The sequence below is a fragment of the Astatotilapia calliptera genome, chromosome 11 (assembly GCF_964374335.1).
Source record: "Astatotilapia calliptera chromosome 11, fAstCal68.1, whole genome shotgun sequence".
Taxonomy (NCBI): Eukaryota; Metazoa; Chordata; class Actinopteri; order Cichliformes; family Cichlidae; genus Astatotilapia; species Astatotilapia calliptera.
In genome coordinates, this window is record NC_137432.1 from 37894085 (window position 1) to 37916554 (window position 22470).

Sequence of the window (22470 nt, forward strand, 5' to 3'; positions counted from 1 at the left end):
ATATTGTACTCGTACACTGATTACTGTGGACGTACATCTCCCCACAAATTGATGTGTGCTGATAAAAACAGACTGAGTCCATTGAAAATACATAGAAGTGATGAGAGTTTGTGGAAGCCGCCATCTTGCCCTTCACATCATATGTACTCTTAGATTTAAAGATCACAAGTAGCTCTTTTAAACGGTGACCATTTAACATTTGTACGTGTACAGTTTCACCATGTCGTTCTCCTCCTTCACCTCCCCTCAGCTGTGTGGCAGGAAGGATGTAGGACCCAAACCCAGGACTCATACACAGAGAGGAAACTCAAAACAGCTTCATCGCTGGAAAAACTCGAGCGATGAATACAACAAACTGAACTGGGAACTAGAAAACAAACCAGGAACAGAACATTGGGAAATTACTGGGAACACAAAGGAAACACTCAGCCGCGATGGTTAACGACGTGACAACAGACAGAGGAAAACACAAACACGCTTAAATACACGAGGGAAACACAGCTGGGACTAATCTGACACAACGAGACGAGGAGGACCTAAAACTGAATATACTCACACAGAACTATCAAAATAAAACAGGAAACCAGAGGCTGACACTGAAATTGACAGAACATAAGGAACAGAGGGAGCACAGAGACAAGACTAACAAACTACGACATGGAGACACGACTGAGCGTGGGACACGGAACAAACATGAAGACAGAACCAAACCTACATTAGAGACACGACACACTAAACATGGAACAAAACCTACGAACTAGAAATTAGTGATGTGTCCTGTGTGTCGAAGCTTCGAATCGCGCGTCGGGTAATCGCGGGGGCGTTTTTCTGAAGCGCGTATCGAGGCTTGCGTTGATTACGTATGCAGTGACGTTCGAGGCCTCGCGGGCAGTCCGTACCACGTGACTGATTCGGGAACTGGTTCACCGGTTCGCGCCAGATTCGAAATAAAATGGGCAGCAAAACACAGCTGATTCCCCATCACATCGTGTTGTGGAATTGGATTACGTACGTGTTACATAGCTACTGGAGTACTGGACACAAATTTCTTTATCCAAACTTGTATAAACTTGCTGTGGTTTTTCTTGCAACCCCTGCTTCATCTGTGCCCTGTGAGAGGATATTTTCAAAAGCAGGAGAAATCCTCTCAAAAAAGAGGAACCGTCTTAAGCCCAGCACTGTGGGAAAGCTGCTATTTTTGAATAAAAACAAATGAAAACTTTACCCTAGTGTCATGAGCACTGTTATAAAGTCACAAGCACATTCACACCACAACTCCCTCCCTTTTTGTTTCCATGTACATTCCTGTGTTAAGCTGCCAATTTATTATACACAAACATTAATTAAATTAATATAATATAAAATTAGTATAATATTAAATATAACTAATATTTAGAGTTCAGTTATTGGTGTCATGAACAATAGTAATTCCTTTATTCATTCAACTTGAAGTGCCACACACTAGTTTGTGTCATCATTGAGATGTACATAAGCATGATTACGCAGTTACACAATCATCCCAAAAACTGTGTACTGATAGTTTCCACTTTCTCTTTTGTATCAGACATACTGAGACAATATTCGGGATAAATAACCATGAAAAACATTTTATTTATTCAGTTTAGCGGTTTACTCATCACATCATTATAATCATTGAGCCCGTTTCACTTGAATTGTCCACTTGATGGCGCAGTAGAGCAAATGAATCATCACAATGCTTCGAACCATGAGTCGACCAGTTGGATGGGAAGCTTCAGTTCATCATGAGGCTTCATCTCACCATCACTACTAGAAATCACAAAGCACTGAAGAACTCAGAGCCAGAAAATACAAAAAGCTAAACCACCAGAAAAGCACAAAATCACAGAATCCAAACATCAACACTGGGTCACCTGACTCAGGACCATCATCACCTAAAGCCTCGTCTCCTGAACTGAAGTCAGGCCTCTAAAATGCTCCTCCCCCTTTTGTGAGTGTGGACGCTTCGTCTCTTTGCCCTTTAAATGCTTTGCTTCTTTTATTGATTTTCATGCTGATTTTTTTCCCTTTTTTCCGTGTGAGCTTACCTGCGAGAGCTTCTGGACACTTATAGATCATTAGGACTAAAGCGTTCTTAACAGAAACAGCAACATTTTTATAGTTACCTTGTCCTCAGCGCTCCGTGTGTCTGTGGCCTACACACAGCTGAAGCCTGATTACAGCGTCTGGGCACCAAACAGCCTCAATAGCCTGGAAAGGTGCTAACCGCTAGGCTAACTAGCAACAAGATGTCTTCCCTCTCCACAGATGACTACCACAGCCTCCTGCAGAAGATTGCAGTACTGGAGACTGGCCTTCACTTCCTACGAGACAGAGAAGCTTTTCTAGCAGCTACATCATAACATCAGCACTTACTGACGGAAAAGTTCAGGATGTTTTCACAGGTCAGACAGAAGTGAGCTTCACTTTATCCTCTTTTAGATAAAAACATTAAAAAGAAAACAAAAACCAACCCTCATTTGAGTTTACATTTATTTAACCAAAAAAAGTTTTCATTGATGTAATTTACACAGAAAAATAATTAAGTAATAAAATAATGTTAAAGTTTAAAACAAAGATTGAGAAAAAGAAGAAATTCTGAGACTGTGCCAACAAAGCCTGCCCTTCAAAATCATCACTAGATGCAGTGATGTGGGACTGCACCGGGTGAAATGCTCCCTGTTAGCCCAGGTTAGTCCCTCTGACTCCCCCAACGTGTGAAAACTATGACCTTCAACTTGATTTAGAAAGCAGACAACGTCTCCGACTGCAAACTCAGGCTGACGGGCTGGATGCTGAGCCACGATGACTCCAGAGTTCAGGCTGTTTTTGCTAAAATTTCTCCCAGAGACGCCGCGGGCGATAAAGAGGGACTCAACATTTAGAGTCTGAACCTGAACATGCTTCTGATCTGTGGCTCTTTCGCTGTGAAGACGCGCTTACCTTTGATGGTTGCTGGAGTCCTTCAGACTTCTACACGATGCTGCTTCTGCTGCACCTGCAAGTGTTCTAAAAAACCGATGTAATGCAGTCATGATTCCTCATGACTCTGGAAAATTAATAATCACACATATTTGTGCACGACAGGAATGAAAGAATGAAAAGTCGCACCTTGGATTAGCTTTCATACCGCTCATGTTCATGTAGTATTTACAGTTGACGTGCAGGTGCAAGCCATCGAGCAATAACTCACGTTATTTCGTCCTTTGGTGTCCTGCAGGTGGATCGGACGGAGGTGATCCGCAGCTGCGTCAACCCTACCTACTCAAAGGTTTTCACGCTGGACTTTTATTTTGAAGAGGTGCAGCGTCTGCGCTTCGAGCTGTACGACATCAACAGCAGCCACAACGGCCTGAAGGAGGCGATCTTCCTGGGATCGGTGGAGTGCACGCTGGGACAGGTGAGTCACAGTTCCTTCTTTATTATTTATGGTCTTTATTTAACTTCAAGCCTCCAGTCAGACGATCTTACTTCCATTTAAGAAACTTCTCTGAAACAGTTGAATGAAAACTGAAGTTTCTATTTTTCCACACACCTGACAAATACCTGAGAGCCAATGAAAACAAGTAAACAGGAATAAATGAGCCTGAGTGTCACGAAACTGAAGAGCGAGACTGAGATCTGCCAGAAGACGCCTGCCGTGTGTGTGTGTGCTTTCACAGGTAAACATTAGGAAGCTGTCAGTCATCAGCCTCACTTCAGCTGAAGGTCTGAACGGCTCTTTTTGTTCCCAGTGAAGTTTGTAACACCGACAGACTTCCAAAGCTTCTGCTAATAGATCAGCACTTCAGAAAAACATCGGTAAACAGAAGCCTGAGCTTCTCTTCGGGCTTCTTTTCTTTTCTCGATGAAAAGCTAATTGTTTGCCGTGTTTTTGTCAGCCAGCAGCTTTTCAGAGACTCAATTACAGCCTGCGTGCAGCAGACACAATAAAGTGGGAATAAAACACATTTGTGTGTGTGTGTCGCTCACTGAAGAATGACCGGTTCATGCACGCTCTCACAACATTTATAAAAATCTGACTTGATAAAAATCATCATTTGTCTGCCTGAGACACAAAATGAGTTTTCAGCCTCTCCACATGACACACGTGTGTGTGTTTGCTAACCGAGCAGCAGCTGACGAGGCTGAGAATCATAATCCTGTTTTTTTCAGAACGTTTTCACTACAAACTACACCTGAAAATCTGAACTTCTAATTTCATGTTTGAACTTAATCTGCAGTTCCTCTTGTGTCCACTAGAGGCACCAAAAGTGTCTCCCATGTAAAAAAGCTCAATATTACAGCAGGTTTTTTTTAAGTGCACATTTGGGGGTTTGGTGCCAATAATCTTCACTGATAGATGGATGGAAAAAGAAAAAATAGCTCAAAGAAAAAGACAAAACACTGAATGTGTAACAGCTCGTCACATGGATGCCTGTAAAAGCCCAGTGCCTGATGGGTAAGCATCATCTGTCAGTGTTCAGAGTTAAGCCCATTCCAGACATACAACATTCCCTCTGTACATCGGTTGCTAGAGGAAATTCCAGGCTCTGGTTGCCTAGGTCAGCGGTCCCCAACCCCTGGGCCCCGGCCTGGTACCGGTCCGTGAGTCGTTTGGTACCAGGCCGCGAGAGTTGAGGCTCAGGTGTGAAATGTCTGGTTTTCAGGGTTTTTATCGGTTTCCAGCGTTATTTTGTTATCGTCTTTATCGTTAACTCGGTTTTCCTGGGTCTTTTCATGTGTGTTATGAATAAATCTTCTATTTTTTGGTACCAGTTTTATTTTGTTGTATTTATCCGCGACACCTTAAAGGCCGGTCCGTGAAAATATTGTCGGGCATGAACTGGTCCGTGGCGCAAAAAAGGTTGGAGACCGCTGGCCTAGGTAACCCTCATGTGTCAATCACAGCAGTATCCTTCCCTCTAATTGGCTGTCACTTCAGTTGTTTGCATCCAAGTTGAGAACCTGGAGATTTACATTGCCAGCAGTTATTTCACTGGTTGTTGCCTGAAGGTTGAAGGAACGTATTTTTACCCAAACAAGGATCTAGTACCTGGAATGAGGATCGTCAACAGACGGACGTCTATGTTCAAGCCATAGATGGATGAAGTCAGTGCAGCGTCACCCACTTGTGAGCTGAAATCTTATGTGGTGAGCGGCTGTGAGGAAGCAGGTTACATATGCAGGATAATTCACCTGAAATGAGTGACTGAGCCCCGAAACTCATCAGGAAGGTGTTGACTGATCTGGTCTAGACCAGTGTTTCCCAACCACTGAAATGATCCAGTGTGCCGTGGAAGATTGTCTGGTTCCACCTGATTAGGTGAAACGCCGATCCTGAAGGCTCTAGCATGAGTAATGGTCAGAAGAAAGCAAAAAAGGTACACTGGGGACAAACCGAGCGCTTTCCACTACACCTGTTTCGCTGGGAAAAGTATCAATATGCTTTTTGTGACATTTTTGTTTGGTGGTGTGCCGTGCGATTTTTCTAATGGGAAATATGTGCCGTGGCTCCAAAAGGGTGGGAAACACTGGTCTAGGCAAGAACGTTTTCCCGTTGTCTTCCATAGACCGGGGAGTCTTTGTTCAACCACAGGTTTCGCCCCCTGGTGGCCTTGAAGCAGAATGCTTCCACTCATTTGTCTGTGGTTCAGAGTGTCTTCCAGTGTTGCCGACTTAGCAACTTTGTCGCTATATTTAGCGAGTTTTCAGACCCTTTGAGCGACATTTTTTCTAAAAAGCGACTAGCAACAGATCTGGCAACTTTTTCTGGTGTTATTGGAGGCTTATTGACAGGTGGTGGACTTAGCTCGCTTGTTCACTTTGCAGCTCACAAAATCCTGCCGTCATTTCTGTTTGCTCGACTCTGTGGAGTCTGTGTCGGCGTCTGAGCTGTTGAACTTTGTGATTAGTCTAACCTGGCACGAGCTACTGTTTGAGACTGCTGAGGGACGGCTTGTGGGAGTGAGCTCAGGTGTCACGAAACGAATCAAATCAACAGGAATAATTTCACGTTTCATTGAAACGTCTGTTTTAAATGTGGCTCAAGGAAAACACAGAAATTAGCTCGCCGACCTGATCGCAGACGTTTTCAGCCTGACTAAATGCTCACAGAGACTGCAGCTTCGCTTTGTTTCTAAGTGAAGTTCTGCCAACTGTGAGTAAATGCCAGTCAGATAGCAGAGTGGCAACAGGCAGCCATCTGCTGTCATTACCAAAGTTTGTGCTGAAACAAAGTTTTCAGCTCGAGAAAAACGTTGGAGTCGGGCTCCAGACGCAGCATCTCTTATTAAAATCACCTAAATTCAGTCTGCGCTATAATGAAAAGATAAATCCACACATAATGCAGTCCAAGGGAATCTACGTGTTGTTTGGTGTTTTGTTAAGAGCTAAAGAATCCGATGAACAGACAGATTTTCCACCTGCTGTTGGTCTCATTAAAAACTGAAGTTGGGAAGTCTGTCAGCTGAGCCTCATTGTGGATTTCCTTCCGACTGTTTTCAGTTTCCTGCAGGGAAGTAAAAATGTGTTGGAAGAGTTTTAACACACTTATCTGAAGAAGATGATGAGGAGAAGGAGCCAAGTGGGTGATGAAACAATCAGCTCGGATGACTGCGGAAAGTCAGGAAAAGCCTCCTCCTCACCATCGTCTTTGTTTCTGCCAGCAGCGTCAGTTCTGCCAGCTCGTTCAGCAGCCAGATGGCTGACGGAGCACCGCAGGTTTTTAACGGGCCTGGAAGAAGCAGTTCTGGCACACGAGGCGGCAGAGGGGCGAGATTTCACTCCGTAATGAAGTAAAACAGCTTCTTTTTTATCCTGCTGATAGCACAGGTTTGATTTTTAACAGCAGGAGAGGTTTTCATGCTGGAACTGAAGTGGGAACATGGTTCAGGAGCAGTATTTAAACACATTAAAGAATATGTTAACAGCTTGGCATGTCCCGGAAAATCCTGAAAAAAGGAAAACTGATCATTGCCTAAAAGCTGCAAGAAAATCAGATCCAGCACGAAGAGTACAAAGCTTTAAAAACGAGCAGGTGAGACACACAAAAGACAAAATTCAAAAAGAATTGAAAAAAGTCCACGACGGCCGGTGTCCCTGCAGGTCTTAGATCTGACCCTGGGCCAACACACCTGAAGCAAACGATTAGTTCATTACCAGGCCTCTGGAGAACTTAACATCTTGAGAAGGTAATTTAGCCATTAAATCAGCGGTGGTGGATCCAGCACACATCTAAAACCTGCAGGACACCGGCCCTCGTGGACTGGGATTGGTGACCCTGTTTTGAAGGCTCCGGAGAACCCAGCAGACCTCAGCTGAGCATGTCATGTGGGGATGTGGGGAAGAAGGACCCGGAAGCTGGACTCTTTAGTGAAGACAGTGTGTTTTACAGTGAGGTAAATAACAGATGCACACTAAATCCCCGTTGCTCCCTAGACTCCCGCGTGTGCTCCCCTCCGACGTCAGTGCTCGTGCTCCCTGCTGTCGTGTTCCTGCACACCCTGTGCGTGCCGTCCTTCTGGTTCCACCTGCAGGAAAACAGCAGAAGCAGCCGTCAACACTGACCCCACGGGCATACACGAGCTGCACTACCGTACACTGACACACGCTAACGTGGGATGTAACGCAATGATCCCGCGTCAGTGGGAGCGCCAACGCTCTCCTAAGCTCCCCGACGAGCCCTGATCAGCAGCAGGTGTGTGGCAGGGACTTCAGGTGTCATCCATCCAACAGCCACACCCGCAGACACACACAAATACACACACACACCCTGCCTACACATGCAATAAGTGGAACACAGACATGTCAGCATTGTGCAGAAGACACACACATCACAAAATAATAATAATACTACTGATAATAATTATAGTCCACACTGCTCACGGACCCCGAGTCCCCGGAACCGGGTCCGTGACAGAGCCTCAGCAGCTCGGTCACCACCCGAGCTTCAACAGGTGACGGTACAAACAAACTGTTTGACCCGAGCGGGAGGAACCACGGCGAGCCTGAAGAAGTGTGACTCTGCAGGGACGGGCGAGGATTTAAGAGTCCTGAGTGCTGATGGAGGGCGTGCTGCCTGTAGCGTTTAAAGTGGGGAGATGTGGGACCTTTAATCTGCTAAGCAGCCTGGTGGCAGATGATCCACAGCAGATTTACAATAGAATAGAATAGAATGGAATAGAATAGCCCTTTATTGTCATTGTATATGTACAACAAAGTTATGGGTGGTCCACTCCACAAAAATGTCTTAATTTACAAGAAATGTCACAATTTTCTTTGTCAGACAGCTTCCTGCTGAAAACCAACCATGTATGTACAGAAGTAGCTGTGTGTATTAACACTGTGTGTGTGTGTGTGTGTGCGCACAGATCATCTCCCAGAGGAAACTGTCCAAAGCTCTGCTCAGACCTGGAGGCACGGTGGGGAAAGCCATCATCACGGTGAGCCCCGCCCTCTCCTCCTCCCTGTTGCTTCTGTAGCGTCTCTATGGGCTCAAAATGTGGTCATAAATATTTTGTACTTGTAAATTGGTTTTGTCTGTGTAAAAAAGATTTGTGTGTGGACTTAGCCAAAAACCCTGCAAGTTACAAGTATGAATTTTGACCCTATTTTTCTTCCTTTCATCTGATTGGTCAATGTCATGTCAATCACAAATGTAACAATCCAATCAGAGAACAGATAGGTTTGGCTGTCGGAGGGGCGCTTTTTTGAACTGCAGGTCTTTGAAGGGAATAAATGCCAGCCCAGCGTTTTCCTTCATCACCACGAAGGAAAACAGTCTGTGGTCGTCCGAGTTTGGTGATTTTTATGTCACAGGACTACGTGTTTAATACTAATACAGTGTTTTGGAAATGACAGTCTTCGGCTACGTCCACACGTACACGGGTATTTTTGAAAACGGAGATTTTCCGTTTTCGTTGTAAAAAATAATCCCGTCCACACATAAAGGCAGAAATGAAGGAAAACGCTGCTATGAACATGCCAAAGCAGCAGGTGGCGCTAGATTCCTAACCGTGTAGAAATGTTGGCCAATCAGAAGTCTAGAAGCCTCGGTGGGAAAAAGTAAACAAAGCTGGGGCATAGAAGCAGAACCGAGTCGTCTGTGTGGAGGGACAGTAACTGTGTGTATATGTAAGCATTTAAACACTGCAGAGAGTAGAATTAACAGTATTGTAGAAATTAATTTCACCGAAACAATAACGTGGCGCACAGTGTGACGTCAAAAAATGCGCACACCTTTGACGCTGCGTTTTTTTCCGTTTTTCTCGTCCACACGTAAACGCAAAAACTGAGTTTTCAAAAATATCCACCCTGGCCGGAGTTTTTAAAAATCTCAGTTTTCAGTGACCAAAAACACCGTTTACGTGCGGACGGAAGGTGCAAACGCATAGAAAAATCTGCGCTTTCAAAAATACCCGGGTACGTGTGGACGTAGCCTTCATTACAAAGCTTTCTTCGTTATGAATTAGCATAGATGTTTTTATTGAACATTTGAAGAACCAGCAAAAAAAACTAACTCTTGTAGAGGACGAAGTCAGAGATAGAAACTACAGGTGCATCTAGTGCAGGTAGAGCTGCTGCAAAAACCCAGAGCCCAGCAGATCGTTACATTTGTGATTGACATGACATTGACCAATCAGATGAAAGGAAGAAAAATAGGGTCAAAATTCGTACTTGTAACTTGCAGGGTTTTTTTTGGCTAAGTCCACACACAAATTCTTTTCACACATACGAAACTGATTTACAAGTACAAAATATTTATGACCACATTTTGAGCCCATACGTCTCCTCCTCCTCTCACGGGGTTTTTCTCTGTCAGCTCTTTCCTCTCTGTGAATTTAAAGTTTGTTTCTGTGCCGTTTACACTTCGTGACTGCCAGACATTAAAGCCTCCATCAGACGGGGATTTTCATTGGTGTTCTGGTCGCAGCTCTGATAGCAGGGATCCTCTCAGCTGGACCGAGGACGGCCGGCGTCTGCTCCTCACACAGATTTGCTCCTTTATTTATCCCCAAATTCACAGCTGGAAAATCCCCCTCTGATGTTCCTCTTCACCTCTGTGCACACATGAAATGCTTCATGGGGATTTATTTCAAAGGGATTTCAGTGCAGGAAGAAGCTGCAGTTACAGAAAATTAAAGCTTTTGTTGCGTTTCCTTCGCCCCTCCCTCCTTTTGATCCTGTCCCCTTCTGTCCTGTCTCCTTTTCCCCCTCCTATCCTCTTCCCCTGTTTCCTCTTCTTTCCGTCTGCAGATGAACTCTGTGTTTTCATGAAGATAAACGGTGTGTTTGTGTTGTTTGCATGTGTGTAGCGATGTGACATCTCTCCACGTGTGATCTGTGATCAGCTGTTGTCTGAATGCCATCCGTCACCATGTAAAAGGAAACCGACGTTTATGATAAACGTTCATCAGGTTTGAGATCTCTGGTTTTATCAGGACTGGTGAGTTATTCAGTTGATTGGAGGCCTTGTTAGCCTGATGTTGGTCTATAAATGCATCTCTTCCTCATTAGTCAAACAACATATTTCACCCTGCCCAGGAAATGAGCTGTGATGCTTTCAGTCTGTGGGTTCAATTTGCTCAGCTGTTTGTTTATCTGCCTCGTAATATGTCGTCTTAATGAATTTTGCAGGGATTATGTTGTTGGGCCTTTTTCATGTTTACAGCTGGATTTGACTTACGCTGACGGTCAGAATGCACGCTGCATTGCTGGCTGTGCTCGAGCTGCGCCGTGCTTTATCCAGCTAGAAGCTGCTGAGGTGCAGCTGCTCAGGAACTGTAGTGATGCTTTCAGACAAACTGCTCTCCTCACGTCTGTTTATCCTGGCAGAAGCTCAACACTCGCGTCAGAATTTTCCACAAACTGCTAAAAGTAGCAGAGAGACACAGACTAAGGAAAGCAGTATGTAGATGTCCGATGTCCCCACTAAGATGCAAAAACGTCTGTTTGTTTTGAGCATTGTGTGTTTTGACCTCGGGGTGAATTTGCTGTGATGTCCACTCCTCAGACGTCTGGCACGTTAACTTCAAATACTTGGCTTTCTAAGCGTTCCCACATGGACGGGCATCAACATCTGCTTCTCTGAGATCATCGCTAAAGTCTGTCCTCCTTGGAACTGTTAACACATCCGAATGATTCAGACCAACAAACATTTACAGAGGAGCTCACACTGACAGAGGAACACTTAAGTTAAGTCCCTCTGCCTGGCTGCAGGGAGCCTGTGCTTAGTTTTTCACAGTGTTTCTGCATTTTGACTTAACTTTTGTTAAAAAATGTTACAATGTGTCATGTGTTGGTTATTTTTTATTGCCCTAAGACATGTAAGGACGTCTTATGTCCTGACATGCAAAATATGCACTTCCTGTTTCACTAACCAGTCCAGAACATGATGTCAGTGTTGGTGTGGAGTACAGGAAATGAGCCCAAGTAAAAATGAAGGCGAGCTGTTTATTGGCTCATTCAAAACTGAACAAATCCACAAAACCCAGCAGAGCAGAGAAAGCAGCAGCAGCTCAGACAGGTGAAGACAGCAGAGGTGGAGCAGGTGGTCGGTAAGGATGGGAAAACAGGAAAGACAACGTAACCTTCAACCTGTGTTGGAGAGCAATGGAGTGTCAGGGACGTGCGGCTCTTTAAATCACCATGGCAACGTATGCTGAACACATGTCCTGGTCTGGAGCACGTTATGTTCTCTTCACCTTACAGTGCAAAGCACCTCGAGGTGACAGCTGGTATGATCTGCTGCTAAATAAATAACAGTGAACTGGACTGTGTGCAGCACGAGTGCCGCCTTCCACCAGGTTAGACTTTATGCTCATCTCAGCCGTTCCTCTGAGAGCGTCTGATGAAGCAGTCGATGCTCAGATGATCCGTTTTCTGTAGAGGAAGAGGAATGAGTGCCAAACTGCCTTTTTATGTGACTGAAGCAGAGACAGCATCATCACTGACTGGATGTTTCAGAGCAGCTCACACAAAGAAAGCTGTGAAACTTCATAGTTTACTCCTCAGGAAGTAGCACACAGGCAGGCACGGACAGACGGGTGAGAGGTCTGAAAATGGAAGCCAAAACTCAACAACTCCACATCAGTCAAACAACAATGAAACCAGGATTCAAAAATACAAAGCCCCGAGAGCCTGACATCACATGGCTCCACCCTCTGATCAGCTGTATGCTAAACGAGGAGCTGGAGTCACTCCGGTGCACAAACTATGAAATTATTGTGTAAGAAAAGAAAGTCGGACCCTGAAACTCTGTTGGTGCTTTATGCATAAAGAGGATTTGAAACTAATGACTGAAACTCCTGAGAAAACGGCTTACTACGCCTGTTATACAGTCACACGTTGCTGCAGTCATTGGAGTCGCCCCCTGCTGGTCACTAGCAGTAATGCATGTGTACACTTAGCTTCACTTCTTAGAAGCAGAAGCTGCGTCTGCAGAGCGGCTGTCATCGGAAACCTTCTGCTGTTCTGCACTAAACCTGCCGCCCAGGTGTGGCAGCATCACGTTACCATGACAACAGGCCGTATAGCCACACTTTTTTATAACTTCGTCTGGGTTTATGCAGCGGGACAGTGACAACGCTGCCCGCATCAGGAAATGCTGGAAGTCGCAGCTTTAACCTGTAAAGGTTTCCCTGTGTGTCTGTAAGCATTAGACTCCAGAACGTTGTTTTTCTGATTCTCCACGTGCTGCGTTTTCATCTGCAGCAGCGTGCGCACTTTCCCCGTTAGCCTGACTGAGCACTTTCAGCCTTTTGCTTTACATTTCCTCGACTTTGATGCTAACAGTTGCTCATTGTTTTGGAGGAGCTCCCAGAGCAGGGTGGCTCGTTTGATCTCACAGAGTCTGATCTGAATATTCAGAGTTTGTTGTTGAGTTGATGGCTGCACCCTGGCTTCATAATGAGGCTCTTATCAAAGGGAAAATGTGCTTTTAGATCACAGCAGAGGAGCTGACGGGCAACGACGACTACATCGAGCTCTCCTTCAGCGCCAGGAAGCTGGATGATAAGGTAAAAACTGCACCTGGACCAGGACCCCCCACTTACCTCCTGAATGTCTTTCTCTTTATTTTGTCCAACAATTTAATAAATGTCACTTTTCAATTCTTTTGTTTGTTTGTTTGGTTGATTTTTTTTGTAAATAGAATTTTAATTAAATTCTATAATAAGGTAAGAAGGGCATGGGCAGTGTTTGGGCTGCAGCTCTGTTTAGTTTGTTTTTTTATGTCAGACGTTACCTCAGTGACATGCGAATTTATCGTCTAATGCTAGTTAGCTTGATTAGCAAGCTGCTTATTTATTTATTGATGCAACGCACAGATGCTTCGCTAATTAGTGCAAAATAACTAAAAAATAAAACCACTGAATAAGATTCAACTCCAAAATACAAAATTTTAGGATTTAAGAATTATAATGTTTGTAAGATAAATACATTAAAAGCCTCCTGCAGGACACATTATGTCCAGTTTAAGTAATCCTAGGATTGGATGAGGCTCCACCTGCGGAAACCTTCCTATTAAAGTGACTGAATTATCAAGTTGGAGGACCTCACCAATCTCTGCGAACTGTTATAAATGGGGAAAGTCTCCATAAAGTTTACTTCTGCTGCAATTTTTAAACATGGGGGAGTATGGGGATGGACTCACTGCTGGAGCCTCTGGTGGACGTTAGAGGAACTGCAGGTATTGGCTTCTTTTTCAGCAGTTTGCAGAACATCTGCACCAGCTCAGCTGCAGCGTTTCAAAGTACATAATATAAATACAACAACAAACAGAACTTTGGAAAGCTAAGTGTACTCTAAGTAGTTATAGTGCGTCTCCCCATACACCACACGGTCACAGGAAGACCTTTTTAGTTTAGGTTAAATGATGAAAAGTAAAAAACATAAATAGTTTTTGATGCATGTATCAGTGTTTTGCATTAATGAGAAATGACACATCCTGATAGCATTGTGTGGGGTTACAGTACTCAGAGCTCACAGGGCTAACATTCAAACAGCCACCGTGAACATGAGTGGGAGTCATCAGTCACTGCAGGAGTCTCAGGCATGGCGGGCTCTGAAACCCACGCCACAGAGTGTAACCACAGCATCAGTGAAGTAATGATCACAGCGACAGGGTAAACATCACAAGCCTGAGAGTCGCTGCCGCTTTCTGTACTTACTGAATGAAAGCATTACTCAGTGGTTACGTTCATAACGCAACACAATCACCTCTGTCAGCAGATTTTAAAACGTTTCATGTTAAAGCAAACTAAAAACAAAGAAAAGAAACAAGACGCATTTAAAAACTGATCCAAGTCTGGAGACGTCAGTAAAAATCCAGAAGACAGAAACTCCGCAGAGGAAAACAGACAAAGGAGTTTTAATTATTACGATTATTTAAACCTTTAAACATTCATAATGTGATTTCTTTTTTTTTTGAACAGGGGAAAATAATCAATATAATTACATACAGGAAGTCCAATCCAAAACAGGACATCAGGGGAAGCCAACTATCAAAGTAAAGCAGAGACAGCTGCACACCAAACACAACGACAGAGGCAGAAAACACAGAAACACCAGAATAACCAGAAAATCCCAACACAATCTATCACTAACACTACTGATCAGAATGATATTGGTAAAACTGAACCTCATCACTAGAACAACAACTAAGAAGTGAAAACAGGAACCAAAAGCGTCTAATATCACAAAAACTTATTAAAACTTCACTGAAACCAAACCAGGTTTTTATAACTTACCTGTTTATTATTGTGGGCGTGGCCTCTTTGCCTGACAGATGGGTCCCGACACTGAGACGTCTGAATGTTGTTGTGCCCTGGAGCATGTTAATGTAATCACATTACACAGATAATGTGCAGCTTTAGCTTTCCGATCCATGACCGTGGATTCAGCTTGCTGACTAAGCTAGCTATGGTTAGCTGATATTGTTAGCCTCGTGCTCATTTTAGCTCCAATAAACCAACATGTGACAGCAACAACTCTAAACTCAAGGATCCAAAATGTCCACAAACCATCTGGTGGCTACGTCCATCTTTTATATCCAGTCTGTGCTGGTTTGGAAACAGACTGTGGACAAACACCAGGGGGCGCTGCATGTAAAGCCAGTATGAACATGATCAGACTGGATGTCCCGACTGTGTCTCTGGTGTTTGCAGTGAACTCTGCGTTTGTACTTTTAGGACTTCTTCAGTAAATCGGATCCGTTCCTGGAGATCCACAGACTGAACGATGACGCCACGCTGCAGCTCGTCTACAGAACGGAGGTACAAACACACATCGACACACTCGCGTCCTCCACTCACACAAACACCACCGTTAACATTAAAGGCTGAATTATTCAAACTGGATTCAACACATCATCCTATCAAAAACAGTGGAATACAGCAGTCCACTTGTTTACTATTATTAATAATAATAATGCTTCGTGGTTAGTTTTGGTGTCATAAAAGTCATGTTTTGTAATCTGGTTCATGGTTCTTCATGTGAACAGTGAGTTCAACTTTAACTTGTTTCTACGACTTTGCTTAGATGGACTTTGGTGACCTGGTAGGTGAATGTTCCCCCAGAGGTATTTCTTGGCTGACTCATTGTGTTGATCTGATTTTCAGCCTTCTGTGTGTCTGCTGTGTCTCTTTGGGTCATGCAAGCTTTGCACTCTCCACCTCCCTCGGTGGGATTCAGGCGGACGGAGAGTTGGAAAAGACAACATATACTCGAAAGAGAGAAACTTGCTTCTGAGAGCATTAAAGCTCTCAGTCAATGCAGTTTTGTTTATATATATGTAAGCTGCTGAGTCGTTAGCTGTAGCTGCACAGCTGGGATTCCTCTCATCCGTCAGCACATTGAGATTTTTCAACAGGTCCCACAGAGCAACAGTCCTCCCCAGCTGACAGCAGGGACATCCTTTCTGATTACTTCCTCCCGTCTCCAATTTAGCTCCTTGCCTGCGGCTCAGTGTGAAAAAAGCAGGCCGCTGTCAGGCAACAAGTTTCCCTGGATGGAGGCTGTGCTTCCATCACATGATCGTAGAAGGTCATGCAACAAGTTGACAGCTGCTTCCAGCTCCCAGCTGCTTCACCCTGCGTGGTTATTATAAAGCTGGAGAGCAGGGTTCGACATAACCAGTGGCCCCATAAAAGCTGCTGATTGGCCAGCTGCTGGGCAGGGAGTGTTTCCACCAATCAGTTTGGAGCAAGCCCTCAGTACCAAAAAGTTTCTTTCTTGCAGTCAGCTGTCAGTTTGCACATTTAAGGAAGTCTCTGACCTTATCGCTCTTAGTGGCATGGAAACACGAGGAGAGCGTTTCTCTTACACCTGTGAGTAAATGAAATCCAGGCAGACTTAAATGAGCCAAAGATGGAAGAAAAATGTGTTAAAGCATCATTTTAATTAACACAACACACACTTCCAGGAAACACACCAGGCTGGAAAAGCGAGGATGACTCCTTTCAGCCAGCGGTTCTCCTCAGAGCTGCTGCAGGTTTACACCGTTTAGGACGCAGCAGGACGCAGCAGGACGCAGCGCTCCGCTGAGACGCAGCGCGAGCTGTTTTTAGACCTGACCTTGCTCTGTGTTTGTCTCTCTCAGACCGTCATGAATAATCTCAATCCTGTGTGGAAAACCTTCAAAGTTTCCCTCAACTCGCTCTGCAGCGGAGACCATGAACGCAAACTGCAGGTACTCACACACACGCACGCACACTTTGACTAAAGATCACAGTCCACCACACACACATTCCCACAGCTCCTTATTCCTCACAGCCACTGGGCTGTGGGAGGAACCCACTCAGGAACAAGCAGAACACAGAAACCTGCGAACATCATTTCCAGAGACCTTTCACTGACAGTTAAACGGTGTTAAAACCAACAGTTTTTGCACATTTTGCTGAAACTGAACTCGATTTGGAGAAACATCAAAGTCATTAGACGCTCTGCTGTTCATCCGCTCTGCAAGCAAACCAAAGGTCATGACCCTGACCACAAACAAAGTAACAATCTGTCCTTTGAAGTTTTAACAGTTATATGTAAAGTCTATAAAATGAGGCAAATTGATGCTAATTAGTGTTGAGCGAGCTGGATTCTCTTCAGGCCTCTGACCGTCACAAAAGGAGCTTATTGATGATTTTTGGCTCACCTGCACTTTCATATAGACAAAGAAAAAATTGAACCTCCGAGGAAGTCAAGGAGGATTGTAGGATTTCATCCAACTATGATCACACATCACACTGCGAGACGGAAACTGACACATCAGTGCTGAACAGCAACAATTCCCTTAAGGCAGGATGGACAGATAGATGGAGAAGGCTACGTTCACACTGCAAATCCGACTTTTCTGACCCTCTGCGACACATCTAAATGGCCTGTATTTATATAGCGCTGTACTAGTCCCTAAGGACCCCAAAGTGCTTTACACATCCTGTCATCCACCCATCCACACACACATTCACACACTGGTGATGGCAGCTACATTGTAGCCACAGCCACCCTGGGGCGCACTGACAGAGGCGAGGCTGCCGGACACTGGCGCCACCGGGCCCTCGGATCTATCCGATCGTGCTATGACAGGGTGAACGGCACAAATCCGATATTTTCAAATCCAACCTGGGTCACTTTGGTATGTGGTGCTGAATCTGATACATATCCGATGTTTCAGAAAGCGGCTGCTGTTTGATGGTCATGTCGCATTAAATCCGTCACTGACACAAGACAGACGCCGATTATCAGCCTCTGCACGGAGGTAGCAGCCACTGCTCAAACACACGATGAACTATTTACAAGAATTTATTCACAGAAATTAGATTCAAGGTTAACACAAGAATTTACACGAGTAGAAGCGACACAGGGCAGGGGACCGTGGGAGATCGAGGCCAGGAACTGATTAATCACGGGGAGGCACAAAGAGAGCGACAGAACGGAAACTTGGCAGGTTTAGACAGTCTTGATCTGAGGGAGGCGTCCATGAGAGTGTCGTATGTGGGGAGATAACACGTTGAGATGTGGAGGTCCTGTTCCCCTGAGGGCATGATATGACAGGCAGGAGGGCAGGCAGGTAATCGAGCTGATCATTGGGCAGACTGTAGAGGAGAAAGCAAACTGAAGCAGCGCCAAAGAGTGAACACAGCAGGAGGTGAATCCGGTGGAACGCCAAAGGCAGCAGGACGAACTGGGGAGGACTGGAAGGAAGTGCTGGTTTATAAACCGTCCTGCTGATTGAATGAGGCGCAGGCGAGATGATGGAAGCTCCGCCTCCGAGGACGGATCCTGGGATACAGCCCACACAGACAGGAAAACAGACAGTTATCACTGAGTGATTTTTCCTTCTCGTCGTTTGTCTGGACCCGACGTCGAGACTACACATGGAGCAAAGAGTCCTGGGAGATGTTTCATCATAAAGCCAGACTTTGATCTTCTGACAGCTGATGAAAGGACAAAAACCTCTTTTTATAAATGTCTCCATGTGGCTGCAGTCAGAGCTGCTTTTACTTCCACTGCTGAGTTCGTCCCTGTGCTGCGACCCTGTGCACGCTCGTCATGTCCTCACAGGTTGCAAGTGCACACAGTCTGCTGTCTCTTGTGTCAGTCGATGGATGTTGTGGCTCCAGTCTAAATGCAGACGTCTGATTGGCTGCAGCAGCAGGTCAAACTTCAGTCAGCAGGGAAACAAAACTTTTCATTCTTTGTTTATTCGAGTTTTATTGACTGCTGGAATTTTTGCACATTTCCAAACTAACTTTGCATCGACTGCTTCACCGAGTCTCCTGCATCTTTTCTGTTGCTTGTAACCTGAAACTACGGCTCCGTTTGTCCCAGAGACGGAAGGTTTTTACCTGACAGAGCCGAGTGACTCCAGAGGAACACATCCATCATCGCTCTTCCTGCCCTCTATTCACTATCCACCATTTTTGACCCGAATTTCCTTCAATCAGTCATGGGGGCCAGAGGCTGGACCCCTGTCAGCAGCACAGAGATGAGGTTTGAGGAGGTCAGCCACCTCCAGTGAAATGATCAGCAGCAGGACAGCGGGATGTCCCGAGGGGAAATGGATCCAAGGAAATGATGAATTTTAGATTGCTGCAGACTGGGGGAGGGCTCCTGTGATCAGAGGGCAGCCTGTGCTTCCAGTTCCAGCTTACTCCCTGCAGAAAATATAAATGTGTTTTAATAGAAACCTTTTTGTAATACGGTGTAATTCCAAAGTTTACAGTTTGTGGTTCTAATTTCTTTAATTTCACGAGGATCTCAGAGTAGAGCTGCTGCTCTTCCACGTAGAAAGGAGCCCTTTCACGTGCTTCAGGGTCTGAGTGAGGTGTTTCCAGGAGGAAGGAGATGTTTCAGGCATGTTCAGCAGCTCCTGAGAGGAGACCCGGGCCCTGCTGGAGAGATGATAACTGTGAGGAGATGAGGTCCGGGTATCTCCATTTGAATGTTGGAGCTGGAACGAGATACAAAGCAACGAATAGATACAGTTTCTGCTAATTTATGACATTATAATCCCAAGTGTTTTCTGATAAGTGAACAACTTTAAATAAGTTTCCCCCTGAATATTTCCTCCCTCCAGTCCAGCAATCTTGCGTGCGGTTGTTCCGTCTCTGCTAAACCTCCCACAGCCGTCACACTTCACACACAGTTTTTGGAGAGGCGCCTGCAGCGGTGGGACGGTGGAGGAGTGAGTTACATGGATGACACAGAATTACAAACCAGAGCCTTTTTAATCAGCGAGATGTTTCCTTAAGGTGTCAATCACACGTAAGCAAATATTACAACTGCGCCGTTGGAAATTACTGTTGGACATGTTGATGGTAAAGTTAAGACAGGAGGAGGGAGCCGGCTCAGGTGGTACAGCGGGCTACCCACTAATTTCACAGCTGGCGGTTTAATCAGCTCCTGCTGCCCGCTGGCCTCCGGCTGGTTCAGCCGGGAGGAGAACCGGTTTACTTTTACAACAAAACATTGTTTTCTTTCTGACTGTTTCACATTAAAAGCATGACGTGCACTCACAGCCACTATGACTTACCTCCACATTTCTGTTACCTCTTCTGATTCAAATTAAAGTTCAGCAAACTGCAGTTTAGAAAATGCAGGAATTTATAAAAAAAAGATTTCAAAGTAAGAAAAAAGAGCCAGCTAATACAGACGAGGCGCCGAGGGTCAAATTATGGCAAAACACTTTTAAAAAGCTTAGCAGATAAAATGGAAACGTTGACTTCAAATCTGATCTACTCCACGCACACGGGGATTTCACTGACTGCATAAATCACAGCCACGTTTAAGACCTCCCTCACTAAAACCCTGCTTTCTTCTTAGTGGGCGAATTCTGGAAGCTTACCGAGGGGCAGGAGGCAGGCTGTTTGTGTCTTTACTTGTTAGAACTGAGCTGCGATCCTCCAGCAAGACTTTCAAAATAAAAGCGATCGCACTGTTCTCAGATTGATCAAGAAAAACTGCTACGATGCCCAAACACTGATAACACAATCTGCTATTAATGAGAAACAGGAGGAGGAGCCAGTGCACTGAAAAACAGGAAGTACTCTCAGGTGTAATCCTTACAGCTGGGGAGGAGCTGAGAATAACTCTTGAGATCAGCAAACAGGCAGGTAATATTAAAATTCACCTGCAGACATGAATCCCGTCCGAGTGGAGGTTTGTTATCGTTACCTGAAGCCATTTTCATCAGAGCCTGTGCGGCTGTCAGGTTAAAGCTGCACAGAGACGAATAGAGATGGACTTTATTAAATGGGGTCAGACAGAGGCAGGCTTATAGCTGCTGGATATCATTTAATGGGTTCCTGAAGGGAGACAAATAAAGGTGATTAATAACTGTCATCGGCAGCTTTAGCAGACTGAAGCAGGCTGTTTGCTTCATGTTGTTCTGCTTCAGGCTGAAAACCTGCTGCTTCTAAAAGCTCATTTAGCGCCGAGGCCCAGTTACTGCGCCTAAACATCCGTCATCGAGGAGAAAACCTTTCAAATTAAAATGCTGCTCTGATATTAATGTTTTATTTTTCCTGTGAGGTGAACACAGATGTGGGGGAGGTTTCTGTTACATGAACAGCCCTGTGTCTCATAGCTCCAAACACCTGGATAAAGCTCAGTGTTGTAATTATCTGTTTACAGCTGCAGTGAAAATCCACCCGAGCTGGTACGATGCAGAGACTGGCCGCACTAGCTAACTTCCTGCTAATTACATTTTAGTGCCTTTAGCCAAAAGACAGAAGAGCAGTCGTCGGCTGGGCGACGTATCACAGGCAGCGGTTCACCACTGTGACGCCCACACAGAGTTTTTGCACCAACAGGGTGATTCCCAGATTTCTGTTAGCTGAAAATGTGGCAAAGGGGGGCGTGGGAGGGCTAAAAACTATCTAGATAATAGGAACAACATCTAACGTTTATGTTCTTAAAAAATGTGAAAAATTCAGCAAAGACCTCACACAGGACTGAGGAGATTCATCTGCTGTTCACTGTTCACCCATCAGAAATGTTCTCAGAGGAAGAGCGCCTGTCAGGAAGCCATTCTTAGTGAAGAGAAGTGGGAGGAAAGGCATTCTTGGTTCAAATCATCATCAGTATGGTAAATGGACCAATTCTTATATAGTGCTTCTCTGATCTACTTAAGTCCCAAAAGGTTGATTCTGTTCATCTGGACGTTTCAGTGGGAGAAATGTTTCAGGCTCAGCTGGCTGCAGGTTTCCAACCTTATGAACAGCACATTTGCACCACTGAATGAACTTTTTATGAGGTTAGGGAAACATGCAGTCAGCTGAGCATGCATCAAGATACTCTACTTAAGCACTTCATGTCTCGTGACACGTCTCATTCGCCAGTAGCATTAGAGATCTTATCAAAATTCATAGAATTACAGATGCTGAAAAGAATAGTCAGGTGTTGAGCCACCAGATGCAGTAACATCTGGAAACATCTGATTGACAGCAGCTTCATTTTTCACCGTGACAATGATCCAAACACACCGTCTGTGGAAGCATAGATAGATGAAGGTTGTTAGAATTGTACAAACAGGTTTCATTAAATCGCTGCACCTGCTGTTCATTTTTCTTACAACAGATAGAGAAGTGAGACTTGGCTCAAGATTCTTGCACAGTGCTGTTCATTAGGCAAGGTAAAGTCTTTATAGCTGCACAATAACTTATACCCTGTATTATAACATCATGAGTCCTAACTTCAATTCAATTCAACTTTATTTACACAGCGCCAAATCACAACAACAGTCGCCTCAAGGTGCTTTACATTGTAAGGTCGACCCTACAATAGTACATACAGAGAAAAACCCAACAATCATATGACCCCCTATGAGCAGCACTTTGGCGACAGTGGGAAGGAAAAACTCCCTTTTAACAGGAAGAAACCTCCAGCAGAACCAGGCTCGGGGAGGGGCGGGGCCATTTGCTGTGATTGGTTGACGTGAGAGAAGGAAGACAGGATAAAGACATGCTGTGGAAGAGAGAC

At 44.8% G+C, this 22470-nt stretch overlaps 1 protein-coding gene across 2 annotated transcripts in view; it reads left to right on the forward strand.

The window, feature by feature from the left end:
• The window catches only part of cpne4a (copine IVa), a 99087-nt gene that overhangs the window by 39224 nt on the left and 37393 nt on the right, over positions 1 to 22470 (forward strand). For both annotated transcript variants that reach the window (XM_080308601.1, XM_026183902.2), the window contains exons 3-7: positions 3239 to 3418; positions 8370 to 8441; positions 12942 to 13016; positions 15189 to 15272; positions 16598 to 16687. In XM_080308601.1, coding sequence (XP_080164727.1) covers positions 3239 to 3418; positions 8370 to 8441; positions 12942 to 13016; positions 15189 to 15272; positions 16598 to 16687 — 501 coding nt within the window. The remainder of the gene's footprint in view (positions 1 to 3238; positions 3419 to 8369; positions 8442 to 12941; positions 13017 to 15188; positions 15273 to 16597; positions 16688 to 22470) is intronic.